The sequence below is a fragment of the Diadema setosum genome, chromosome 17, assembly GCF_964275005.1.
Source record: "Diadema setosum chromosome 17, eeDiaSeto1, whole genome shotgun sequence".
NCBI classification, from domain to species: domain Eukaryota; kingdom Metazoa; phylum Echinodermata; class Echinoidea; order Diadematoida; family Diadematidae; genus Diadema; species Diadema setosum.
In genome coordinates this window covers 35324340-35352324 of record NC_092701.1, presented here as the reverse complement: position 1 = coordinate 35352324, position 27985 = coordinate 35324340, and the positions used below count along the sequence as shown (strand labels likewise).

General features: G+C 37.6%; 1 protein-coding gene across 1 annotated transcript; it reads left to right on the top strand.

The window, feature by feature from the left end:
• LOC140240994 (mechanosensory protein 2-like) lies at window positions 1–27985 on the top strand. The gene is made up of 6 exons (XM_072320771.1): window positions 1–52; window positions 15508–15605; window positions 18515–18670; window positions 24749–25008; window positions 25960–26038; window positions 26980–27985. The coding sequence occupies exons 2-6, from the start codon at window positions 15543–15545 to the stop codon at window positions 27205–27207; spliced, it is 786 nt and encodes a 261-aa protein (XP_072176872.1). The 5' UTR covers window positions 1–52; window positions 15508–15542; the 3' UTR covers window positions 27208–27985.

Below are 27985 nucleotides of genomic sequence, written 5' to 3'. Positions count from 1 at the left end.
GCCAGGAATACCACCACTGGCTACCAGGTACTTCCACCGGACTCTGATCAGGGTAGGTCAACCTGCCTGTGTATTGGCTATGGGGCAATATATAAGTCAGCAGGTGGATTTTAGTAGTTTTTGTATGTAGCTCATTTGTGTTGTGAATTTGACCAGTTTAGTTTTGTGGGTGACACATAAGAGCTCTTGTTATCCTTGTGAAGTAATTGAATGATATAATACATACCACTTGAGGTGTAAATGACTATAAGCCCGATGTCTGCTGTTTATGTTGATTGTTGCTCCTACTTTTATAAACTGAGATGATTAAAATCATCTTACTAAAAAATATCACAGTATATATACTACAAATACACAATAGTGTGCTATTTAGCTGGAGTGTTTACTTAGGGATATGTTTATACCTGCATTGAGCATTGATCTGTATCCACATTATCTGCTGATTATTACATTCCACACCACACATGCACAATGAGGTCACTGTGCAACATTCCTTTAGAAATATTAAAGGGTAATATTACCTCACCACAAAGCTAATTGATCCCAATATCTTTAAAGAATCATTATGTGCTGAGTTTTGGTGCTGTGTTATAAATTCTTCAAGGGCTGATATCACTCACGAGGGACGTACAGCATGCTGTCCCGACTGGTATTCTATTTTTAGCGTATTTATACGACTGCCCCTTTGACCTAGAGCTGTTTCCTGTACACCATCTACACTCCTCTGTACGTGAGAACATAATATCCCATTCCACTACAGAACAATACTGGAATGTGTGTGTATATGGCATATGTGTAAATGCCACACTTCAATGGCTGTGAGTGTATATATATATATATATGCACTGTGCGATTACTCTGTACACAAACATGTTTTCTTGCTCATGTTCTGCACTTTGTGAAGAGGTATAAATGTCTCTTCAATGGGACTTGCCTTGGGCATGCACACAAAAGAGAGAGAGAGAGAGATCAGTGGGATATATAGAGAGGGAGGGGTATTGGGAAGGAAATATATGAAGAGTTTGTTTGCAAAAACCGATAAGTCCATTTTTGAAGATTTTGAAGTAAGATCTCTGTCATAGAGTACAAAATAGTACCTTTTAGATGATACATTGGTCACTACATATAAAGGTACATTTTTGAAGTTACGGTCAAAAGAAGCAACATTTTTCTTATTATTCTTTTTATTTTTCTTGACCTTTAATCCCAAATTTCTCCATTTGGCAAATATGGACTTATCGGTTTTTGCAAACAAACTCTTCATATGATTGCAAATTTGTGCATAAAATTGGAACAAGGAGAATGTGACTTGCATGCATGGAAGTGGTTTCATACACCCCAAAATATTGCATGTTCAAATGCTCTTCTCATGCTAGCTTTGAAAGTCAACTGTGACTAATATTTTGCAACTATCATTAGTTTATCACATGACATGGTTTTATATAGAAAAAAGTCACTTACAACTGTTTGCAATTAATGCATGACATTTGTACTGTCATTTTGAAGTCATATCATGAAACTATACCAGCTTTCTATTGAAAAAATGAAAGCAATACAAGCGTAAAATTGCCTATAGTTATAAAGTGATATGATTTGATATAAATGCATGCAAGCAATCCTTTTCTTCCATACCTCAACACTTAGAATGTCAAAACAAACGACCCCTTAGGACAGTGTAATATTCAAGCTGAGAAACCCTTCTTTTTATCTTGGTAGCCTCTCTGTCCTTTATAGGCATCAATCTGTTTTTATAAATGCATGGCAGAAATAAACCCCCATCCGGATGCTGCGAACACACTCAAGATCAAAAACATCCCACTTAAGGTGCATAAGCCAATTTTCACCGGGGTTCATCTGATATTGTTGTGACAGGGCCTTGTCACAACCACACACAGTTGTACTGCAGCCATGTCAGTCTCAATCCAGGCAAAGTTATGTTTTCTTTCCTTTTCTCTCTGTCAGGCCAATTACAGCCTCCAGCCATTCTCATACACATCTCACCCTCTCACATTACAGGATCCTGACAGTTCTGTATTGTGCCGATGGCTATTGTACTCTTGCAGCATATTGATTTTGAGAAAAGTGCATTCTCTGCCACAAAAACTCTACCCCGAATTATTAACATTTCCTTTTTTTTTCGTGTATATGTGTATTTCATATGTGAAATATTGTTTTCAAAGTTGAGGAGTGCCCATGACAAAAAAAAGAACAAAAGTAAGTCACTAGATAGAATAGAGCAATATATTGACAATAGATAATTATCATAATGATGATGAACAAAGGTCTGTCAGCTTTCAACTGATTGTGCATGATATGAAAATTTTATGAAATTGATTTCATAATGGATCCAACAAGGTTATTTCTATCATGGTTGTATTCATTATATATTTTTGGATCTGTGCCATGACAGATACTAAATTTTTAAATTAAAGCCTAAAATATTAGGAGATATTGCTGTTTTCTCCTCTAAACCATAACTGCTTAATGTAGACGGTCTAATTTAGAAACATTTTTATTATGACTATTGTTCATATTTTTTATATTCAACAATACTCAACATTGGTTATAATGATTCAAATTTTTACATTGGTTGTTTCTGTCCCTATATAACTCACATTTTAGATCTATTTTAAAGCACTAAAGCTGGATTTATGTTTCATCTGCAAATGGCAAATAATGTCTTTAATGTTGAGGTATTATCTAATAAGTCTAGCAGTGAGCTCAGCACATGCTGTAATGAAGGTCGTTACCTTGAACACCCTGAGTCATGTGATTACGGATTTTCTGGATTCCTGGTGAACAGTATGGGGTAAGGGAATACAGAAAATACCAACAGCAACATACACAAACTGAAAACTGGTAGGGAAACAAAAAAAGAATGAGATGGGAAAAAAAAAAATGGAAACAGCAGGCCAATAATTGCCGACCCGACCCAGCATTCTGGTCTCTTTCCGTCTTCTCTTTTAAGTGTCTGCGGTGGTAATGAGCTTAACTCTTTGCGCTGTGATAGTCACTAAACCCTCCCCTTCCCCCATGCTGCCTTTTTCTTTTTAGAGTCTGCAATCAGAGTCGGGGTAACATGCTCTCCCCCTATTTTTCATATGCCAATTGCTCCTTGTAGTCACCCAAGGTGTGTTTTTGCAAGCTACGCCACCCAGGCCCATGTTAGGCATCTACTGGCATCTCTATATGTTTTCTTTGTCTCTCGATGCCCACGATGTATTTTCAGAACATTAAAGAGATTAGTGAAAATGTAGCGGTGGGGGGGGGGGGGGGTGGGGGAGGGGAGAGGCAATGGGGCATGAACTTAATTAGTTGCCAGTACCCCCTCAACCCCCCCCCCCCCACCATGTCATATCAACCCAAATGTTGGAGGTCCCCACTTTTTGTAGACTGTATTCTGTAAAGACTTGGCACAGATAGACACGTACGCCTCCATGTGTACACCAATAGCCACCATGTTGTGTTTGTCACATACGGATCACGACAACATATCCTTTACCTGGTTCACACCGGTATACTAAGACACGAATCCTTTACCGTCTGGTTATACGGATTAATGCACTGGATTTTGATTTGATGCTTTATTGATCTACCTATGATAAAGTGCCAAATCTCTGGATACCAAATTAAAAAAAGGAAAGACTCTTAGAAGTCTCTTGGAGATATCATTAGTGATGGAAGATGTTTGGACTTTTTGACAATTTGACCTTGATGAAACTAGCGGCATTATTCTTGGAACCTCTGTAATTGCCCTCTTGTCGTGAGTGGAATTTTTAATTTTTAATTGATTGTGCGCCCACATATATTCATTGGAACACCATCAGAGCTAAGTGTATGTGTGCATGCAGCCAATTTGGAGAAATTCCCGCCGCGCTCCTGAAAAGGACCCTCTGTGAAGGAAGCGGAGAGCGAAAGAAAGGATCGCTAGCAGAGCTTGGCAGGAAAGAGTGCCTTTTAGTGTCTGGGAAGGGTTCTTATGGTTTCATCATCAACCCTGTGAATTTATGGGGTTTGAATTTCTGTAGCAATTATAGAGTCATACTGTTCAGTGCCAATTGTGCCGAGGAGTGGTAGTAAGGGCTAAGACCTTCATACCAGCCATGGCGAGCTATAACATGGTGTCTGATATGGGGATGGTTGAGAGCTCGGACTCTAAGAGGCGCAATAGGCGGGGCCCTGGCTCCTCTGCCCATCGCTACTACACAGGTAGGTACATGACTCCACTTTGCACAGGAGCAATTAGTTACTGTGTGACCACCACTGATTATTGAAATGGCATGATGAGTTTTAATTCTTTGAACATAGGACACTCTTGGGTCCTTCAAAGAGTAAGTGGGAGATTTCAAATTATTATGGGGAATGGGTTAAAATTACCCTTCTGAAGACTACAAACTAGACACTAGAAATCAAATCATGACAAGTGTTGGTCATGGAATAAGGATAAGTATAGAAGAATAGGAAGTTTAACTGCTACGTAGCTAGTGTGTGTTTACCAATAAGGTATATGTGTATAGTTTGTTTGTTTGTTTTTTGTTTAATAAAGAAAAACAATTGATAGATGTAGTCCTGCATTCAGTGAACATGTTTCTGGAGATAGAAACGTGAATAAACTAACAGATGACAAGATAGATTTATAACAGGTATAAGATAAGTGCACTACATAGGATGACAAAGGATGTGTGTGTGTTTGTGTGTTCATGATTAACCTGTGTAAGTCTACAGTGGCAATATAGCAGGAGATCTATGGGATTTAGGATGCAGTTTAGCACAAGAGGCACCAAACGTATACTTTATGCATGCTTAAAGGGCACCAATGTGATACTAAATCATGTATGTCAAACACGAGGTGGAGGTTTGCTTGTGGTGTGTATGTACAGTCAACACAACAAAAATGTCATGCATGTTTCACCTGGGATATGCTTTTGTAGTTTGATACATACAAGAGAGGAAGAGAGAGAAAAATAAAGAAAGAAAGAAAAAAAAAGGCAGTTAAGAGCAAGAAAAAGGGAGGGAGAAAGAAAGAGTTGGAGAAAAAGTTTTGCCACTCTTCTGAAAATTCGTGATTTTGAGATACGATCGAGGTCTCAATTGTTGCCCCAGGTATGAAAGGGACTCAGGACGTGTACTCTGAGATACTGAGAAGGATCATACACCAAGGATCATATTATGCGGATCAAGACTGGTACCAAGAGAAAGCATACAGAATGTTTCATAGGAGGTATATAATTCCCTGAGGTGAAAAGTCCTTATCTGTCCTGTCATATGGAATGGCCAAAGCAATCTGTGAACAAATACCTCCAACTTGTCACAAAAACCTGCTACACCTGAAGCAGTGATTGTCATCTGGTAATTAACCCGTTGAGGACGAGTCCCGAGTACACTCAGGCAAGTGTCTATGGGAAATGCGTGTTGTAGCAAAATCAGTCCATCCTAAACGGGTTAAGAGAGATACATTCTTATTGCCTGACTTTTTTATATCACTTTTTTTTATTCAAAGTAGCAGTCAATTTGTTCTTTTCTTTGAGCGTTGTATAGTTTGCAAATGTTTGTTCCACTGATTTAAAAAATTCCAGATAAGAAATTTGGTTGCCTTTGTTATCTATCAAAAAAAAAAAAAAAACAATTCTCCCATCACAGAACACAACAAAATGTTTTGCCCATGTAAAAAAAAAAGAGGAAATGTTACACTCTCATGCAATCATATACTTCAATCATTGACTGGTATTTGACTGATCCATATGATATTTTTGAATAATTAAGAAACAAAACAAAAAACACTAACTTTTTGCAGCATCTGTTGAGTCAATCCTTTTTATATTGTCATGTGCATCAAATTAAAGGACAAGTTCACGTTAATATACATAATATGTGGATTGAGTTAATGTAGTAGTATCAGCAGAACACATTAATGAAAGTTTATGAAAAGCAGACAGTCCATGCAGAAGTTATGAATTTCTAAAGTTTCTGTGCAGTCACTGCTGGATGAAAATACTACTGCAGTTTGTGATGCCACATGCATAGAACAATACAAGGAAAATATAAAGAGAATTAAGAAAAGAATATTTTTTGTTAAAGTGTACATTTCCTCAAGTTGTTACTGACATATGTTAAGGATGATATTATTTCCTAGTCAAGTGCTCTTTTGATATGCAAGAAAAGTGAAGATTGTTGAATTTTCATCTGTATTTTTTGTATATCATTGTACGCATGTGATTTCACAAGCTGTAGTAGTCTTCTCATCCAGCAGTGGCAGAAATGAAACTTTAAAAATTCATAACTTTTGAATGGATTATCTGATTTTCCTCAAACTTTCACTGAGGTGTTGTGCTAATATTGCTGCATTCTCTCAATTTACAAATATATTAAGGTGATCTTGTCCTTTAAAGTATCAAAAGAATTGTAATACATGTATATATGTATATATATATATATATATATATATTCTTTATGAAGTTTGTTTGCAAAAACCGATAAGTCCATATTTGCCAAATGGAGATATTTACGATTAAAGGTCAAGAAAAATAAAGAGAATAATAAGAAAATTTTTGCTTCTTTTGACCATAACTTCAAAAATGGACTTATCGGTTTTTGCGAACAAACTCTTCATATATATATATATATATATATATATATATATATATATATATATATATATATATATATTATATATATAGTGCATGAGGCTGAATGCACTATAACAATATAAGCACCGACAAATTCTGAATTTGCCCCGAAGGCCAGTTATATTCAATGAGGCCGCAGGCCGAATTGAATATAATTGCCTGAGGGCAAATTCAGAATTTGGAGGTGCTTGGTACTTGTTATAGTGCAATAAGATGTCATGCACTATGTGTTATATAAAATAGCATACATACCCAGGCAAGATAAATTGAAAAAATATGAAAGCCTAGATCATTTAAGACTCTAGGGCCTACACGTGTCTAGACAAGCAATAATACCATTTTCTTTGAACCTGTGTAGACAAAATCCTGCCGTGTTAGGGTCTACGTGGTTATATCTAACGATTTCTAGGCCCTACGATAGATTAGGTCTAGGGGCCCTGGCCTAACATTATACTACTAGATCATGTCTACGTCACTTACGAGCGACAGAGCTAACGTTAGTTAACACTTGACCCTACAATAGGTCTACCATGGATCTAACAGTAACACGTTAGACGCCCTAAGTTTACTTACTGCACTGTGGGTCCAGGACCAGGACTAGATGATGTTTTGTAGGATTAGGGATCTACTGGATTTTAACACAAGGCTTGTGCCAGGCATCATTGAAGTCACCATTGCTGCACAAGTGGATTCCGAGAGTGTGTTGTAAATGTCGTAGTAAAAGTTCATAGCGTAGCGTAATCAAAGAGCGCTTAGCGTATACCGTACACACGCTACCCATTTCCACGGCGCACTTCCGCGTAGAATGTACGGAGAAAGCGGCACAAATCTTGGGTTGACTTGCTCAATATCCGTCGGATTGATTCCTTTTCAGAACAGTAGGAGTCCAAAATTCGTAGGGCGTATTTGATGGCATCCTTTGTGTCCTTATTGTCTAAGATGCTGTTTATATAGATCAGTCTCTGTAAAAGTAGCGAACCTCTTCATTTCAGCTTCCATGTTTGAATCTACCGCTGATAGTTTAGTCCCACACAGATAAGTTGCTGGCATAGCCAGCGAGAATCGAGAATAACGATAATATCGAGCAAAGCATATCGCGGTTGTGGCGCATCGCGTCGATGAGGTGCGGGATTCAGTACTCGATGATTAAAATGAGGGAGCAAAAACCGATATCAAATCGATAGTGGGTTATCGTCTGCAATCGTTATATTTTACGTGCACTATAACTTTTGTCATGCACTGCCGGCCTGTATCATAAGTATGTATGCTATTTTATATATATATATATTTCCAGGTATATGGTGACAAATGGATTTTCATACCAGGGGTTGGTTCATGTACAATAAACCAATGACCTACCAGCATGTAGCCTGAAGGTATATTCCTACTGTGTCTCTCTCAGTCAACCATAGGGGATTTATTTCATACATAATCCAGGCAAGCCATCACTTTCCATTATTGTGATAATCTAAAAAAGGAAAAAAGAGGAAAAAACAGAACTTCCCGGTTCGTATCTTTTTCTTGCGCAGCCTTTTTGGTGGAGTGTCATTTCTAGTTTCAACCCTCATTAATCTCTGCAGTTGTTGGTGATGTTGTTGTTTTTGTTTTCTTCAATGAATAAGAAGGGTTCACATGGAGTTCTGCTGCACATCAGAGTCAGTTCTGCGCTGTAATATAATGTATGCATATATGTATTGGCCTAAGTATGAGTTTACTTGTTGGGCACCTACAAACTCAAGTACCCCTAAAATCTACATATGAAAGTGGGGACATTTTTCAAAAACATCTACATTTGTATTATTTTGTTCCTTCTTTGAGCCTGTGTATCTTTTGTTGCTGTTTTAGTTGTCTTATGCTTGAAGAAATCCCATGAATTCATAAGAAGAAGGAAATGATATATGAGAAGTCACACCAATACTCACTTAGGAGGGCTAGCCACCCTGGAGTTAAAATCCATGAATACCAAAAGCCCAGTGTATATGTTTCCTCCTTGTTTCTCTCTCTCCCTTCCTCTCCCTGCCTCTCTCTCTCTCTCTCTTATACCATTTGTTCTTTTTCTCTCTTTTCCTATGTCTTTATCCTCATGTTGGATTATGTCTCCTGTTGGGAGCAGTGGTTAAAAAAAAAAAAAATTGAATTATCACATTTGATGCATATGTATAGTTCACTAGTCTTGTATCACAAAACACCCTCCCTACTGTGGAAGAATTTTTCAATATAGCTGCAAATACAAGGGGATTGTGCTAATTTTCTTGATAAACTGTAATGGTGACAGTCTATTCTAGAAACAGTTTCTAACAAAACTATCTTTCACATATTGTGTGTTTATTGTGTACTCATGTGGGCTAATGTGTATTCATGTTGATTAATTGTATCCCCAAGTCACATTTTAGAAATATTTTGAACAAGCAAAGCTGTTTTTTTTTTAATTGGCAAATGTGAATCAGAGACTTTATCTCTTCTAAAAATGAAAGAGGACATACCAGTTTTTAGAGAATATCAAGTTCAAATTCTATGATTGAGAACAGAAGTCACTGTCACATAGATAATGGGCAGTATGTCTCAAAATGTACATCTATCTGTCTGTATCTATAAATTCCATGTCTTCTTTTTATATTGTTTTTACCAATGGAAATTATGCATCAAAAACTGATTCTTTGTAAAAACGTGTCCTCTTTTTTTTTTTTTCAATTTAGGTATATTTAATTATCAAATAGATGTTGGGTCGCTCTCATTAATACATTTCACTGAAACCACACTCATCTGTCTTATCATCTCAATCCTATGAAGCTGCGTCTTTTTGACAATAAATGCAACCATTCTGTTGCCTGCATTAACCCCATTGTTGTACGAATATTTTGGGGCACGAGATTTGTTTACCTATTGGATGGCGAGTCGGCAGCTAGGCTAGGGCATAATTATTATGTATTTAGGATCCAAATGGGATTGTTTGCTTGGATAAAAGCCCTGTATCCTTGGAACGGAAATCAAATACATCTGAATGTAATTACTGCATCGATTCTGGCAGAATGGTATTGAATCTGAGGGCCACACAAGCAATTTGATGCAGTCATATACTGTAGCTTTAAGGAAGAAAAAAAAATGGCTACCACTGGTAGAATTTTAATGGGGATTGTTTGATTTGAGAGGAAAATATACTCGACTGTAATCAGTTGCTGCATATCACAAGTGAGCTTTGATTTTGTTTCAATACTTTGTACACACACATCACACACACATACACATATCACACCCACTTTTTTTTTAATGATATTCTTTTATTTGAGTTTCATTCAATATGAAATCCATATTAACAATAAAATTAATACGTCCACCAACAAAAAAAGAAAGCAGCTGTATTCTTCTTTCATGTGCTGCTAAATCATTTTTCAAACATACAGTACGATATATTTGATTCTTTTTACCAAATCATACCCTGTTTTTATAAGAGAAATGACATAAAAATCTGCACAATTCTCAGAAAAAGCTATTTTGATCAGCCTAATCGAGCCAATCCGAATGTGCCTTATCACTCACACACCGACTAAGAAATGTGTGCTACTCAATCACTTTTTCACTTAACTTCCTTTTCTTTTTCTTTTTTTCTTTTTTTGGCAGAGCACACACTATATACATAAATATATCAGATTAAGTATAACTCTTAAAGGGAAAACACACACATGCACACACCCACACACACACACACACACACACACATAGAACCTACGCTCTTTCGAAAATAATTTCTAGAACTCATTTCCAATATGTATGCATTATTCTGCCAATAATGTGTACTGTTTTGACAAGGACACTCTCTACCCACTCAGCTTTGTTCACAATATATTTTCAATTTCACTAATGGGAAATGAAATGCCAAACCCAGTTTATATTAATAATGATCGTTGCACTGTGAAGGACAATTGATGGTCAGCAATCACTGAAGGCATTTTTCACTTAAAGAAATTGTAGGGAGTGAAGTCTGACTTGTGTGAGGGGAAAACTTTTAAAAACTTTTCCCTCTACCATACAGAAGACCCGGGCTCCATCACAATGTGTTGCATGGGAACATTCCAGCTATTCCTGAATAACATTTCTCTGCCCTTGCATGCTGTGTCAAATAACTAGTGAGAAATTCCTGTGTTTCATCAGAAACATACATGCACAAATACTTAAAATTCCTGTGTTTTTTTCTCGTCAGTATTTTTCTCTCTTTCTTCTCTCTCATTCCTTCCTTTTCATCTCTTCCATCCTCATCTTCCTCTGTTCCTGTCTCTGTCTATCAGTCTGTCTTCCTCTGTTTGCTAAAATAATATATACATTTGAATATGTGACCCTGCACCTCAAAACAAACAAAAAGTCGCCAGACATGAATTTTTAGTTAAGACCATATTCTGAAAGAGCAGACTTTAAGCTTTAAAATGATGTATTACTCAAATCAAATGGACTCTCCTAACCTATCTACAATGTAAATATTGGAAAGAAAGCACAAACTCAGGAAAAAGTGTGAACTGACAAAAGAGGCTCTGAAGTACAATGACTATTCAAGCACTTAATCTTTACCAAACCGTGCTGGCTGTGCGATGAATGGGACAAAAAAACAGGAAGTAAACCACCAGAGTAACAACAATGAAGGGATTATCAGATTAAACTGAAATTAAGCATGCCTCATTAACACATTCTGTCCATAATTAATGCCAACTTTCAAATCAGTAGCACTATCCTTTCAAAAGTTATTAGAGCTGAAAGTGAAGAGTGTGGACAAGGTTTTTCAGAAATGAAAAAGGGATTCTAAAGACACACCTAATCACACTATTCTACCAAAAATGTTCGAGATAAACTGCTAAAAAAACACACTTTCCTGCCCGTTTTATGACACCAAATTTTAGCATAATGTAAAAGAAGACCCGCTCTTTCAGAAAATATGAAAAAGTAAAGTTCGGCTAGGTTGACCCATTTCACTTATTTTCAGTCCTCACGCAAAATCAGTGTGTGCGACTTTATGTTCGTTTTGAGGTGCACGGTCACATATGTACTCATATATCTTCATTTGTATTTGATTTGTCAATCATCAGTAAAGTAGCCAAATCTCATCTATATAAGGTATTATTTCTAATGGCAACTTTAATGCTATTTTCTCATTAAAATTCTGCAGCCCTTTTCTTTTGATTTATCAGTAATATGCAAGTATAGATATGGGCATGATAATGTTGCATTGGGTGCCTTGAGCTGCAACTCTTTACTGCCAAATTGATTTTTGGAGGTAATGAAAACCCTTGGCACAGAGTTGTACTGTTAAGTTGCTTCAATAGTTGTAACTTGTTTACACGTCTTAATCTTCTACATTGGAGGACAGTAGCACTAAAAATAAAATGAAGTGCTATGCCTTCAGAAAGTAATATCAATGTATACAACCATACTTTTTTTCTGTTCATTTAAACTTCCACTTGTAAAATCGTAATTCATGCATTTATAGTTCAGATGATAAATATGTTTAAAAATTCTGCATTATCTGGATGGTCTCATGTTTACAACAATCCAGTTTATTCCCTCAGATTTACTGAAATACTGAAATACAAAATAAGTACTGTAAAATGAGGAATGTTCGCATACATATTAATTTCAAGACCTGGCAGGGCCTACTAGTATTAGATCTGTTTAATCCTTTTATTCGCCATCAACAAAGGACTAGGAAAATCAGATTAGTAATCCTGCACACCCTATAGCTTTGATCAGTGCAGCACAACTGGAAAAAAAAAAAAACAACAGACAAACCCGGAAACCCAAACCATATTCTCTGTAATTTACTTACGTTAGTGCAAAAGGTCACACTTTGAGAGCAAGGCATTAAAGGCTGAAGTGTTTGGGCTTACGTACCCTAGATTTGTGTGTTTGTGTGTCTGTATGTATGTGCATGTGTATGTGTGCTATTCATGTTGAAGAGAGATTATTTGCAGTATGAATTGAAAATGGATTTGTTTGGGCTTTTAATTGTATTTGTATTGTCTTTCTTCATATTACACCAGAATGGGTTAATTCATGACAGATTTGAATGAAATCAATGAATATCAAGGAAAAACAGAAAGTGTGAGTGTGTGCGTGTGTGTGTATGTTTGTACCCTTTTAGATATTATGTACAGTTGTACATCCACATAGATATACATACAATATATTGTTTATCAAAGCTACATTAGATTGAAAGAGTTACAGCATCTAAGAGCACAAGTTTATAAGAAAGGTCAAAGGTATTAGATATCTTAGTCCAGGTAAAAAGAGAATAAGAAAGATACAGGAAAGAACATCAAATCTTGAGCATAAGAGAAGGATTAGAACAAAATTGCTGGAAAATTGAAATTTTGAGGGCTTTGAGTATTGGTATATTCTTTACATCATGCTGTACTTTTCAATAAAAATTTCTTTATTTAAATTTTTGTGGAGTTTTATTTGGTATAGACTTGAAGTTCAAGCTTGCTGTGCATTATGCAGTGCGCTCTTCTGTAATTTACCTTTACTCTGCATTTGTGAAGATCCAGTGTGATAAAAAAAAACACCTTTTCTTTCTCTGGAAGGAATAAATCAGACCCATTACTGTAAACATCAATATTTTTGCACGATTAATTTTTCACACTGAGTGGCTCAAAAACTGTGGCTCAATTGTCAACCAATTAAAGATATGCAGAGAAAATTGTAAAGATATTTTCACAGGTTTTTGAATTCAAAGGTAGTGTGAAATACAGAAAAATTAATGTACTGCAAAAAATTCCTCTTTTAGAGTAATGGGATAGTATGACTTTTTTCCTTTGCTGGTGCATCCCTCATAGACCTTTCAATGATGCATCATACTGACTTTATTACAGAGAGTTGTGAAATATGCAGAAGATATTCTGAGGCACTATGATATAAACCTGTAGCTATACGGAGATGTTGCAATACTCATACTGCATGTGTAATTCCTGTGAGCAATGACAGAAGTTTTCTTTTTCCTTTTACGTACATGTGCATGTATCATACAATAAAGAGACACACAAATTTATGCAATGTGTGTAAACCTCACAAATGAAAACAAGCAAAACAACGACTTTATTCAACTGCTGTGTAATGTAAAGTCTCACTCTGTTACTCGTGTGGGAATGTGTTTAGGGACCGCTCCCTGTGCACTGAAATTACTATGTGATTTAGCTCTTTCAGACTGAATTCCAGCTCTATTCTGTGTGAATTTAAGTCTGTGAAGAGTGACCTTTGCTGAATTTTAGCTTTAAAATGAGCTGTCCCTAAACACACTCCAACACGAGTGGGAAATTGGCTCCTTTACGTTAACATAGTAGGTTAACAACCAACATTTGAAGGAGGTGCATGCATCTCTTATTGCTCACGTAGCATTGAGCCCATTCCCTCCTGCATGATTCTGGGACGGATTCGTTAATCAACCAATCACATGCCGACGTTCTGAAGATGAGGTATTGGGTATCTTGGATCTTCCTGTTATAGTGGGCAAGAGGGGGGGGGGGGTGGTTTTATTTCGTGCCCTGGGGTGCTCCATCTAACACCACCCTTCATGGCAGACAGTGAAAACAGGACAAACATGAGTCAACCTCCTGTGCCATGTTTACATGGGGCTGGTTCCATCACCCTACTTCCCCCCAAGGGGGTGTAGAACACCGGTAATTGGGTCTGCGATGCGGTTTTCACATCAGCACGCCGTCATCTAGATGTCAGTCCAGAATTAGAGCCAGACTCTGACTCGAAAGATCAGTGTCTCAAAATGATCGAAACACTCTTTAATCACACCATGCTCTCATGTCCTTTTCTTTTTATACGAAGCAACACCCTCATTGCCTTTTTCTGTGTAGCTTTGTTGCCAATGGTGTGCCTTTGTTGGACACCTGCTGAAGTATTCATGTCTCCCACTGATCACTAAATCATAATTGATATAGACTCAAAGGCCCGAATTCACGAAGGTGGTACAAATGAAACCATGGTTTAAACCATGGACAGAAACCATGGAGCGCCAAGTGTCGCATGGAATATTTCGTTACGAAATTGGTCATTTCGTCGACAAAATGACCGTTTCGTTAACGAAATTATCATTTCGTGGACGAAATGTTCATTTAGTTACAAAATGTTGTCATTTCGTTACAAAATAATTATTTCATCGACGAAATGACTGATTTCGTAACGAAATATTCTACTCGACACTTGGCGCTCCATAGTTTTTGTCCATAGTTTAAACCATGGTTTCATTTGTACCACCTTCGTGAATTTGGGCCAAAGTGCCTAAATGTGTGACCCATGTGCCATCCACTGAGAGAGGGCCAAGGAAGGATGCACATGAGAACTGATGGAAAGGATTGAGATCAATGTGGTGTCTAAGCTTAACAGTATGCCAACCGCTAGTTCTTTGAATGCCATGGTTTTCTTAATTTACATAATCACTATTGTCATCATTTTTATCAGTGGTTATATAGTAGCAATAATGTTCATTACATATGAAGAGTTTGTTTGCAAAAACTGATCAGTCCATTTTTGAAAATTTTGAAGTACGGTCTCTGTCATAAAGTACAAAATTATACCTTTTAAATGATATATTGGTCACTACATATAAAGGTATATTTTTGAAGTTATGGTCAAAAGAAGCAAAAATTTTCTTATTATTCTCTTTATTTCTCTTGACCTTTAATGGCAAATATCTCCATTTGACAAATATGGACTTATCGGTTTTTGTAAACAAGCTCTTCATATATTCATTACTCATGAATGATTTCGTCAAATTATTCATGCATTGATATCAATCTCATGTTCACCACAGTGAGGTGGTGCCAAGATTATGAAAAAAAAAATGATTGGACTAATCAGGGTTATCTCTTTCCCACATTGTATCTTTCAGGAGACGAGTCATTGGGGTGCTGCGTCTATTTCCTGATGATCTGCTCCTATCTCGTAGTCCTCGTCACATTTCCATTTTCACTCTTCTTCTGTCTCAAGGTGAGCTTGTGTCATCATGCTACGCAGTTCCCTCTCCCCTGGCATGCTTAAAGGCGTAATTTGACATTTGCAGATGAAACAAAAACCCAACATTAGTGCTTTAAAATAGTTCTATAATGTGAGTTAGGGATAGAAACAACCACTGTAAAAAATTGAATCTGTATAATGTTAAGTTTTATTAAATACACAAAATGTGAACAATAGTTATAATGAAAATGTTTCCTAAACTGTGTACAGTTATGATTTATTGAGAAAAATACTGATATCCCCTTATATTTTAGGCTTTATGGCAAAAATTTTATATGGTAGGATGTTTTGTGATACAACAGACCTACACATATGCATCATAAGTGATGCATTCTTTAAATCATCCTTCCAAAAGGTAGGCAGGACCTTTAATACTTTTGTGTACTCTGAGTACCAACAGCCACCAAAAAAACCCCAAACAAACCAACAACCCATAACCTTCTATACGTTGTTTGAAGCCCCTGGTACTGAAAGGGTTGATTATAACTTTACTTTGACTTTGTCTGTTTCTGTTGTTGTTTTGGTTGTGTGTGTATTTGTTTGTGTGTGTGTGTGTGTTTTGTTGTTGCTGTCCAAAAGTATGATGGCATGTTTGCTCTACTGTAAAAGTGGAAATTTTCGCGGTGTTGAAATTTTCGGGCATTTTGCGCAACCAGAAACTAGCGCGAAAATAAAAGCACGCAAATATTTTTGCTTGCCATATGCTCCTGTGCGTGATGTCTTGATTCCGCGGAATTAAAAACATGCGAAACTCTTCTTACCCGGCGAAGCGCGAAAAATTAGTCGCGGGAAAATATCCACTTTTACAGTTTATTGTAATAAACTATGTGAACCCCCTCCCAAAAGGAAATAAGAATGGGATAGCATGGGATTTGAACTGACCACTTACTGCCTGCTGGTAGCAATACTACCAACTGAGATGAAACCAGCTGGTATATAGTAGTGATATGATTGATATGGAAAACATAATACTTGAACAGAAAGGGTTCCCCCCTTAAAAATACCTATCATCATGATGCTCATATTGAGTATTTTTTGAATGCTGAAAACTTAGCTTCTAAGTCGTGCTGAACTTCTGTATGGCATGGTTTTGGTCATTGTGTCCCACTGTGTTTGGGTTTTCATATTCTCTTTCCTTTCGCCAATTGCAGTATGGTAATAGGCATAGTACTTCCACATCTAATACTGATTGGTAGTGTGATTGAGCAGACACATAATAATTTTATTTGAAAGATGTTTGAAATTATGATGTGTTAAGGCAAAAATGGGAGAAAAATCCTCAAGACTGACATTGCTTGGCTTGTTATCTTCAGATATTTTTATGGGCTCATGCACAGAATTATTACATTAGTAGAATAGCAACATGTTATCATAACTTCCTTACCAAATTACAGCCAAATCCAATAAGTGTTGCATACTGGTTTCCATGGATTTTTCACAAGCCTCTTCAGGCTCTTTCAGCATTGTTCATGGTTTGCTGAAAAATATGACCCATATCTTCCAATCAATCCATCTCCCTTAGTCAGAATTAAATACCTTCTCCATCTTAAGCACTTTCAATTTTTACTAAATTTGAGTGCATTAGAGAGCCTCAATTTTTTGGCAGTGAAGTACATCAACCTTACCCAGTTGCCAACAAGATTTTGAAAAGCTTCATCTGCCATGGTGTCCAGGATCTACTAGGTTCATGAAATGACTAGATTAAATGTTGAAAAGTAACTCTTTTCACAAGAAGTGATAAAGAAATGTCTTTCTAGAGGAAGGGAAAATTGGCATTTTTTTTTTCTGTTGATGGCTTGCAAAGTGTCACACAATGTAACATGTTGTAAAGAAATAAGCATGAAGTTGTTCTTTTATATCTGATTCTGTTAGCATGTGAGTTGGTTTTTTTTTTCCACCACTATTGAGTCATAAGAGCTAGCATTGTGGTGAATATGTCAGTACACGCACATTGGTAATAGAAGGCATTACATTGTGTATCAGAAAATTATGATATGTTTTATTATGTGCTGTATCTTTCTTGACATAAAAGCCATCGCAGTAAGCCTTGGTATATGGGAAAGTCAGATGATTTGGTCATCTATGAATTATACATTCAGTCATGGCAGATGACTTCTAGAAGGACTTTTGTTATTTTACGATTTTGATTATGGAGAATTGAATTCAAAAATCTTTTATTTCATTTGTTAGGGAAAGTTAGATATGACCTTGAGTGTGTTATTGAAAGTGAACTGATACGTAGTAGACACAACATGCTACTTTTGCAGAGACCTTAGGTGCTGCTCGAAAGAGTTCCATTCTGCACAGGTATATGCATGTTTAATGCATGCCCTTGTCACACTTTTAGAAATTTACAGGATGTTGCTATCTCTATCAATCACTATTATTGATTTGATGTCGGAGATATTTTAGTCTTACCAGACAGCACTTTTATTGATGATTTGAACAAGGCATGAATAGAAGGTGTATCATATGTGCGTTTCTGGTAAGTTTCGGGATATTCTGTAAATCCCTTCAGAGTTGTTGCTGAGAAGATTTTAGGACTTTTTAGTGTTTACACAATAAGGATTTGAGCATTCAGTGCAGATGCATGAAGCTCTTTAACTATGAAGTTCCTTTTCAGAAAAGGAATCCCTAAAGTTTGGACTTTGCTTCACTCATTTCACTTTGTTCTGAACATAACATTTGATAAAATATCTATCATTTGTAATGCTTAGAATCTTTCTTTCCATCCTGACCCTAAACTTGAATAATTTGTTGGTGCCATGTTTTCTGTTCTGTTTTATGCAATGTGACATTTGTTTTGATCCTATGTGAAACAAACAGAGGTTTGACTCAAGTCAGGCATCAGTTTATTTGTTATTTTGTCTTGCATCCCGTAGGTTGTTCAAGAGTATGAGCGGGCCGTCATTTTCAGGATGGGTCGGTTGTTACCAGGTGGGGCAAAGGGGCCGGGCATCTTCTTTATTCTTCCATGCATCGATAACTACGTCAAGGTGGACTTGAGGACAGTTTCATTTGATGTACCACCACAAGAGGTGAGATGGTTTCTTAGTAGAAGAACAGAAATTGTATTTCGTCAGCTGAGAACTAGAAGGGCATTATTGCAGTTTTAGGGGATATTGAGTTATTGATATCATGTTGTAGAGCTCAATCTCCTCTACATTATTGTCTTAAATTTAAATTGTTTTCATTTTCAGCAAAATGGTAAATATTAGATCCGCATGGGCCCCATTTTACATGATATCTAGGACAATGCTTTAAATCTATCAACTTTTGAATAAATGATCTTTTTTGATCATGACAATTGATTGTTTCATTTCTATTTATGCTCAAATCTTAGAATGTGATAGTGCCCTTCTGGTTCTAAGCTGACAATTTGTGATCATAACAGCAGTGCCTTACCTTAAGTCATTACAATGTTTATAGAAACAAAAGTCAACAAAATACCTGATGCAAAACGGCTTGTGGTAGAAAATGACACTACAATAGGTAGATTATGATGGCTACTAACAAATATGAATGAGTAGATAAATGAATGCTACATAATTTATGTGTACATGCTCCATTCCAAACTTTTTCTTTAATTCAAATGAATGAAATTCTTGCATTGAGTCATTGTTATTGCAGCTATATGACAAATTGCCTTCCGTCGATGTAAAGCAGTCGCAACCTTTGTCTTATTGTTGATATGTTTCGACAGAGCAGTTATCCTAGACTGCAAAACACATTTGAATTCATCATCCTCCAAAGCAGTAGAAGTCTCAGTCCTCTGGAGGCAGGATGATGGGGGAAGACACTGACAACGGATGGGCAGAAGTCTCCATGACGACAGACATCAAGAATGATGCAAATGGTCTGTGTCTGAGAGCTACTTGTCCCATTTGATGTTATTGGCTCTCCTCTTCCGCCTGTCAAGCTTTGGTCTCACTCTTGCCTCATCTATGCTGGAATTTTTCTGTGTTTATAGCACCATGTGACGTCCCATCTTGCTATTAGCCCATTGAGGGCCGGCTGATTTTGCTACAACACGCATTTCCCGTAGACACTTGCTCGAGTACACTTGGGACTCATCCTCAATGGGTTAAAGTTTGGCAGAATTTTTGATGAGAAATCAAGTTTTCTGATTTGAAATGGTATTTGTCTCATAATCTTCCAGGTTATCAAACCATCCTGGCTCTACAGCTGCTGTACGCAAAAGCACTATGTGACGTCCCATCTCGCTAAGTTTTGCTGAATTTCAGATGAGGAATTAAGTCCTCTGATTTGAAACAGCATTTTTCTCATAATCTTTCAGGTTATATAAACCAGGCTGCATGTGTAATATATATATGTATATATATATATATATATATATAATATATATATATATATATATATCCCTAGTTGGCACCTTAGGGAGACATATTGGGGGGAAGTGTCTTCATTAGGGAGACAACTGGTCATTAAGGAGACAATTTTCGTGTCTCCATTGCGTAAACTGCCATTGAACATGTAATAATAAATTTGCATATAAAACAAATGGAAATGTCTTCCAAATGACCCATCTAGGAGTATATATATATATATATATATATATATATAGGAGAAGACGTATACCCTTGTGTGTATGTCTGCTTCAGAAAAGGAATTTAATCTAACATCACATCGCATCCTGATCGCTGATGAAGAATGCGGTGACTAACCTGTTTGGTGTCTTGTTTCTAAAATTATGTGCTTTCCTCGCTAGGAAAAGCGTTGTAATGCCATCTTAGGTTTTTATCACATATATATATATGAAGTCATTGTACGTTCATCTGTTGCAGAGGTTGATTTGGTCTATTTTTATTTGAAGGAACTCTCCTTGGCTCCCACATCACTTTGAATTCATCATTATCTTCTAAACTGTAGGTTGTCTATGATGGCTGGCTTGCCCCTTTCAGAATTGAGGCCTCTCTGTATATCCAGCAGTGTGAACACATCCACATCTGAGGCTATACTTATCTTGATCTCTGTTCACATTCATATACTCATCTTTTGCTTGTCCCTAATTGTCATCATTATTTTTAACTATCTCCTGTATTTGATGTCCCATTGAATCTCTAAGAGGAGAAATTTACTTCTATTGAGTCTCTGTTGAAATGTTACTGCTGAACACACATGCACATACGTGTATATCATCTGACTACCTTTCAGGAATTATTAAAAGATATTGGTAGATATAATTTAAAGTGTTCTTTTTAAGTCTCTACTTGACTTAGCATTGCTGCTCTTTACAGGATGATTTCTGAGGTGCATGTATCTGTCTCAAAAATTGTTTTCCAGTACAGTATTTTACGTTAATATTTTACAGTATGTCCCCCAAAAATCTGTCTAAATGCTACTTCAGGGTCTTAAGATATAATATCTTCGCTCTGTTTTGCAGAAAACCCCATTCAATTTGGTTAAGCAGTCACAGAGAAATGTGGATTGTTGTAAAGCATGTCATGAGTCTGATTCTTCCAAGTTTAGTACTTGAATGCTCTTGTGTGTGAACACAATAGACAGAACTTGGAGGGAAGAGATTCCTGACATGCTCTACAAAATTCCTCATTTCTCTTTGACCACTGAAGCCAACTGAATGGGGTTTTCTGTAAGATGTGGGCAATGAGTTGTAGTTTCATACCCTGAAATTGTATTTCGATTGATACACTATTTTTGAAGTTATCATTGCGGAGGGTACTGTTGCAATTTTTTTGGGGGGACATACGGTACAATGTAGTAATGCATTGTCATTTTTGAAAACATAATTATGAAAAGTGTAATTACATTTTTAGCTGACCTAGTAGTAGGGATAGAGAAAAAGGGATAGAGAAAAAGAGAAGGGGAGAGATGTGTCCCTTTAACACTGGCCAGCTTGTGTGTGGCGTGCTTGGCATGAAGTCCTTGTACATTGTAGGAAATTTGTCTCCATTCCCCGTGTGGCTTGGGGGCAGGGAACAGCTCAGCAATCCTAATCAGATAAAATGGCAAGAAAGATTTGACTTTGTTGTGGAGGAGGAGGGGAAAAATATCAGCCCAGCGATGTAACCAAGGGTCGTGTGCAGTGTGCACGCTATAGGACATGTAGTACTCAAGCAGTGGGGTATTGGTGTTTTGGACCTGACATATGCCGCGACACGTGTGTGCGTTCATAGCTCGAAGGCAGGGAATGAAAAATAAATAAACCAGAAATCTTCTCATTCAGGTATGATATATGGGCATGTGTATCTAGCCCTAAAGCTGTGTGGCACTACATTTCATTCTCAGGTAGTAGACTCACTACATTGGATGTACATCCACCTATTCCAATCAGTTATATCCTTTCATTTTGCCCTGCCTGTCTTCTGTTGAATACAGCTTGCTTACAGACGAGCCAAATCACCCCTCCCTCCCCCCCCCCCCCAAAGAAAAGGAGAAATGACAGATTTTCTTTCATCTGAAGCGAAATGATGTGGAATTCTTATAGGCAATACCAGTATGCTTCTCAGCCACTTCCTTTAATCTATGCATCCTAACTTGTATATTCTGTCAATTATCTAATCTCGTTTTGATATATTCCTTTTTGCATCTCACTCTATCTCTGTGAGTCCATCTCTCTGTCTGTCTCCCTGCCTTCTTCTTTTCATTGCTTTGTCTTATATACATCTCAATCTCTTTTTATTTTCCCCTTTTTTATTAATTGGAGTGCCACAAATATAGAAATGACAAATTGAACAGAAGCGACTGGATGTCAGAATAGATTTGGATTGATGCACATCGTGGGAAATGTAACTGGATTCCAGCTTTCTTCATCTTTCCCTGTGTATTATTTCAAGGAAGGAATATCATACAAAGGGGTTTAGGCATAGCTCTTTTTTTTTTGGGGGGGGGGGGAGGGAGATGGTGGTGGTCGGGTGATCCTGAGCAAGAGTGGCGGGCAGGGTAGACTGACGATGCATCCCTTCTCACAGGTCACGTAGTTTGCCAAGATAACGTCATGAACCTCAACTACATACATGAAGCATAATGGACTAATTTGTCATGCTGCTCCTCTTCTCCTCCTAACCCTACTTTGCTGCCTCTTCCCCCCTCTCCTTAATACTTGAAGTAGATGAGACATTTGGTGTTCTCTCCCAAGGATGCTTCTCAGTGAAAGTTGAAAAGCAGGACTAAAAGAAGGAGGAGGAGAAGGAGGAGGAGGAAAATGAACTCTCAACTCTCCCCAGTGCGAACACTTTTTTTGCCTCTCAACTCAAGATATCCACCTCTCAATATGATTACCCATTGAGCTTTAATTTTCTGTATTCTTTTCCTTTTCTTATCTTTGTGTGGTCATAACCTGACTGCATTCTGCCCAAGTGGCTGGCCAATTTGACTGCCATTAGCATCCCAATTACATCTGAATATCGGTGAGGGGGGCCGTTATCCTGTAACCTCTTCTCTCGTTTGTGACAATCCATATTCGCCGAGATGATGATGGCATGTCGTGTTGGCGCGATTAAAGGACTCTTCCCTCGGGTCATATGTACCAGGCCGTTATTGGAAAACGATCGAGAGGAAATTGGAGGAAGAAAATGTGATAATGCAGGTGGTGCGGGAAATGTCAGACCACATGGAATGGCCTGACGAATCGATGATCGCTGTAGTTTTATTTCTGATTTATTGCACATGTTGTGAGTAGCAAAGACATTACAGAGGATGTAGAATTTGTGCAACCATCAGCTATAATAGTTGATATTTTTAGAGCTCCTTTTCCACTGGATACAAAATGCTAGCCAGTAATGTCAACACTCTATGTCCAAATGCTACTTTTCTAATTTAAAGACACTGGTGACAATTTCTCATCAGTAGGTGTTCCAATGATGTCTGATGCATCAGAACTTGTATACATGAACCCAAACCCAAACATTTCTTTGTTTAGAATTAAAAAATACTTTGGGTATTCTATGCAGAGAGAATATGCAGAAAATCACTACCAATAAACTTCATAAGTTAGATAAGTTTATAATCTTTATTAAATCATATCAAGATTTTGCTAATTATACTATAAAACAAAAGAAAAAAACAGTAACATAGAAATGTTGTGAACGACATCTGTAGTGTTCTTGTCTAGGATTTAAGTACTCTGAAACCAGAGTTGTGTAGCAGTTGAGGACACCACATTGACAGACTGTACATTGAGAACAACACTTCCATGAACTTTTTCATATCACATAATGGCAGTTATGCACTTCCGAATAGTCCAACCACCAGTCTACTGCTTTCATTGATAGTCTTCTTCTGGAATTCTCCCGTTTCTTGTTTAATTAGTGGAGAAATGTTGAACTTGTAATTGTGCAATTTGGCAATCCTTCACCAGGCTTGCAAATTGTATTACCTTGCTCTGATTTGTTGATACTTTCAGCTCATTCTCATTTTGTGAGGGTGCAATCTTCCACAGCTCTCTCTGAGAGCACTGGATTACAGAAAATGCCATGTTGGAATCTATCACTGCACTATTGGAAATTACTATAAAAGTGGAAATTTTCTAATTGTGGACATTTTTGCATGACCAGAATCTAGTATGAAAATTAAATTAAATTCAATTCAATTTTATTTCCACATAATCATTAAAAGGATACAAAGGATACATAAAATGTGATATAATGAACATCAGTTGGAATATACAGAGTAAAAGAACAATACACATACATACCATATTTACCATAAAGGTGTTTCAACAAACACAAAGTGAATTACAATGAAGGAAATAATAACATGATGGATGATTTGTGGAGGGATCATGAGAAGTTTTTATGGAGATGTATGATCCCCAAAGAGTAGAGAAATTAAATAAAAGCATGCAAATATTTTTTTCTTCTTGTATGTAGCACTATTGAATGTTTTGATTCTGCAGAATTAAAACATGTGAAAGTCAGTTTACAAGGCTGAGCACGCAAAATTACTAACATGAAAGTTTTCACTTTTACAGTAGGTAGACTGGCCATCCCACATTGAGACCAAGACCCGCAAGATGGTTGGTGACCATCTTCTTATCAATTATTTATTCTCATCATCAAAGATTGGTAAACTAGTTTCATGTGAGCAAATATCTTATCATCCTCTCTATCGATTTCCCTCCTGTCCCTGTTTGCCAGGTTTTGTCCAAAGACAGCGTCACAGTGGCGGTCGACGCCGTAGTCTACTACCGCGTCCACAACCCAACCATCTCGATCACCAACGTGGAGAACGCCCAGCGCAGCACGCGCCTGCTGGCGGCGACGACGCTGCGCAACGTGCTGGGAACCAAGACCCTAGGAGAGATGCTGACGGATCGGGAGAGCATCAGCAGTCAGATGCAGTCAGTCCTGGATGAGGCTACTGACCCCTGGGGGGTCAAGGTGGAGAGGGTAGAGATGTGAGTTCCTTTTTAGATTGGGGACCTCAAATTCTGTCCATCTTCTCTATCAGCCAAGTCCATTTTGGATGACTAGAGCATAAAATCAAAACAAAAAGGACCATGAACATCTCTCATACAGTACCGTGATACCACAAAAACAAAACCAATAAAATCAGAAGGTTTGTGAAATTTAAAGTTTGCACTGTTTGTTTTGAAAAGAGTGATGTCTATCACATATCACACATACAAATGAAATGATGTGATTTATGACTGTCTCAATTGTCTTCCATCTTCATGTGTTTGTTTTTTGTGAATTCTATTGAAAAATGGTATTACTATTCTTTATCTTTTACATTACTCTTCATTCATGATAGATAGAAATTTCATTTTTCTGAAGGGGAAGGTATTACAAAAGCACAAAACAATTGGACGGTTGTTAGAAAATGATGTGATTTGATAATTTAGATGGGTGATGTAATCTGTTTCACTGGTTTGAGGAGCATGTAAAATGGTTTTATTTTTGTATATTTCATGAAACTGTCACTGCTCAATGTGATGGTATCAGATGACAATTTTTGAGCATGTGAGTTAAGATTTTTTTTCAGGAAAGTATGCAAGTGAGTGTTTTGTCAACTACATTAGCACCTGTCAAATCAATCTTTTCATCATTCAAACTTTTTGCTCTTCTGTCCTCTAACTGTATGTCATTTTGTTCTTTCTTAAATTTTTACTTGTTTGCCTTCTTGTTTCTTCTCCTTCCTCCTCCCCTTATCCCTTCTCACCCATCATCTCTCCCTCTTGTCTCTCATTCACTTTCTCTTCTTCCCCTCCTCCTCCTTCTCCTCCTCCTCCTCTTCTTCCTCTTCCTCCTCCTCCTCCTCCTCCCCCTTTTCCTCCTCCCCATCCTCCTCCCTCCTCCTCTCCCCCCTCCATCATTCTCTCTCACTCTCCATCACTCTGACATCACAGTAAGGATGTGAGGCTCCCAGTCCAGCTTCAGAGAGCGATGGCAGCAGAGGCTGAGGCAGCCAGGGAAGCAAGAGCCAAGGTAAATGATGTTGTCCACCCCTCTTTCTGAAAATGGACTAGTTCCATTTTCCTCTCCTGAGAAAATTTCAGGCAGGCTCATCCACTTGGATTTAGGGAGAGGATGTGCATGTCTTACCCATACTGCAAGGGAAAGAACTGATTTAAGAATTTTCCCCTTCCCATGATCGAGTGCTTGTTTTGGATCTGCCTGATGTTGCAGTGGTTCCATGTGAGGTCTACCATTTTCTGTCAAGGAAAATACATGGTACACATTGATTCATTCATCACAACATTGTGAGCAGAATGTTGGTAGTAGAAGGCATGCTATATACTCCCCATTATTTGTCATGGATGAGCCAAATCTGCCTTGCTGACTCGGCTGCAGTTAACCTGTTTGGGATGAGCTGATTTTGCCATAACACACATTTCCCGTAGACACTTGCCCTAATATACTCTGGACCAGTCTTCAACGGGTTATGGTTAGCACCATTAAAGTGAGGAGGGGGAAATGTCTGATACAATCTGAGCATTATCACTCAAGACAGTAGAAGCAGATGAATAAACAATATTTTATTTATAATTTATTTTGAGACATAAGGAGGTGGTACCATGTGTCAAGGTTCAAATGTCAGAATGTCACTTTTACTGGGGGCTTGTTTTCATCCAACTCAGGGAATTCGTGCTCAAGTCTACGTGTATTGCTGCAACATACACTACGATAACCCTGACATGTAATGGCCTAAGCCATATCCTCTGCTCCAATGTCACATTACTTTCAAAGGATTTGAAAACGCCACTGAACTGTAAAGTTTTTGCTTTCATGGCTTGATAAATTTCTCAGTTGGATGGTCTTCTTGTTGATTTTCAGGAAAGCTCAGATCATTTGTGTACCGAGTGGAAATGATGGTGGTAAGTTATTTTTTGCTTAATTCTGGGTGTTTTTCCAACTCAACTTTGCAGGTGATAGCAGCGGAGGGTGAGCAGAATGCCTCGCGGGCGCTGAAGGAAGCGGCAGAGGTTCTCTGTGAGTCGCCAGCGGCCCTGCAGCTGCGCTACCTTCAGACCCTCAACACCATCTCGGCCGAGAAGAACTCCACCATCATCTTCCCCCTCCCCATCGACCTGCTGACCGGCTTCCTCGCCTCTGACGACGCCCCCTCGCCTGCATCGCCCAAGATGATAGAGTGACGGCGCTGTCGCAGAAACAAAAATCGCAAAGAAGAAAAAGAGTAAAATGCGACACGAGACTCTCATACTGCCATGTTTTTGTCAACTCCGCCACATCCCGACGTACAAAACTGCCTCCTCGGAACATCTGTCATCATCACAAAATTTGTCATCCTGACAACGCAGGAGCCGGGAGGTTTTTTCATCAGGCATCCTTGTTCAGGCAATGCATGACTATTCCCTTCTGCCTGGTTGGAGTTGGTGGCATACTGTTGACAGTTGATGAAATTTCATTTTTTTCTTTTTATACTTCCTCTTGTCTTAAATGTGATCTGCCAATGAATGGACAAAATGAATATACACTTCCAAATCATTGTTTGACTATGTCAGTTGTTGTTTTTTTCTCTAAGTACACAATTATTTACAAGCTGTATTTCAAATTTTAGTGCACAGAAAAAGTGATTCGACAATTGCATAATGGACATTTATCGTGTTTTAGATTTTGAGTTTATTTATAAACTTCTTTAACTAGATAAGTGTATGATTTTTTCTGTATCATTATGAAGAATGTTTTTGTCTCCATCCACTTGTGAGGTATAAAGTGAGTGTATAAAAGTGATGAGGGTGGATGATAAAAGTTGATGATAAAAGTGATTTTCGATTACATTGGACAAGTGAATTCAGAAGTGTGTTTTCTGGGCCTTGGTACTAAAAGGTTTCAGAGTGGAACACATCTCTCTTTTACCAATGTCAAATGAACATTCATGTGTAGTGGCTCAATTGTAGCAATTGTTGTTGA

Excerpts from the sequence above, each read along its gene's own strand:
- LOC140240994 (XM_072320771.1), top strand. The coding sequence starts at position 15,543 with ATGATCTGCTCCTATCTCGTAGTCCTCGTCACATTTCCATTTTCACTC. Across the intron at positions 15,606-18,514 it reads CACTCTTCTTCTGTCTCAAG|GTTGTTCAAGAGTATGAGCG; the intron begins GTGAGCTTGTGT and ends TGCATCCCGTAG. Across the intron at positions 26,039-26,979 it reads CCAGGGAAGCAAGAGCCAAG|GTGATAGCAGCGGAGGGTGA; the intron begins GTAAATGATGTT and ends TCAACTTTGCAG.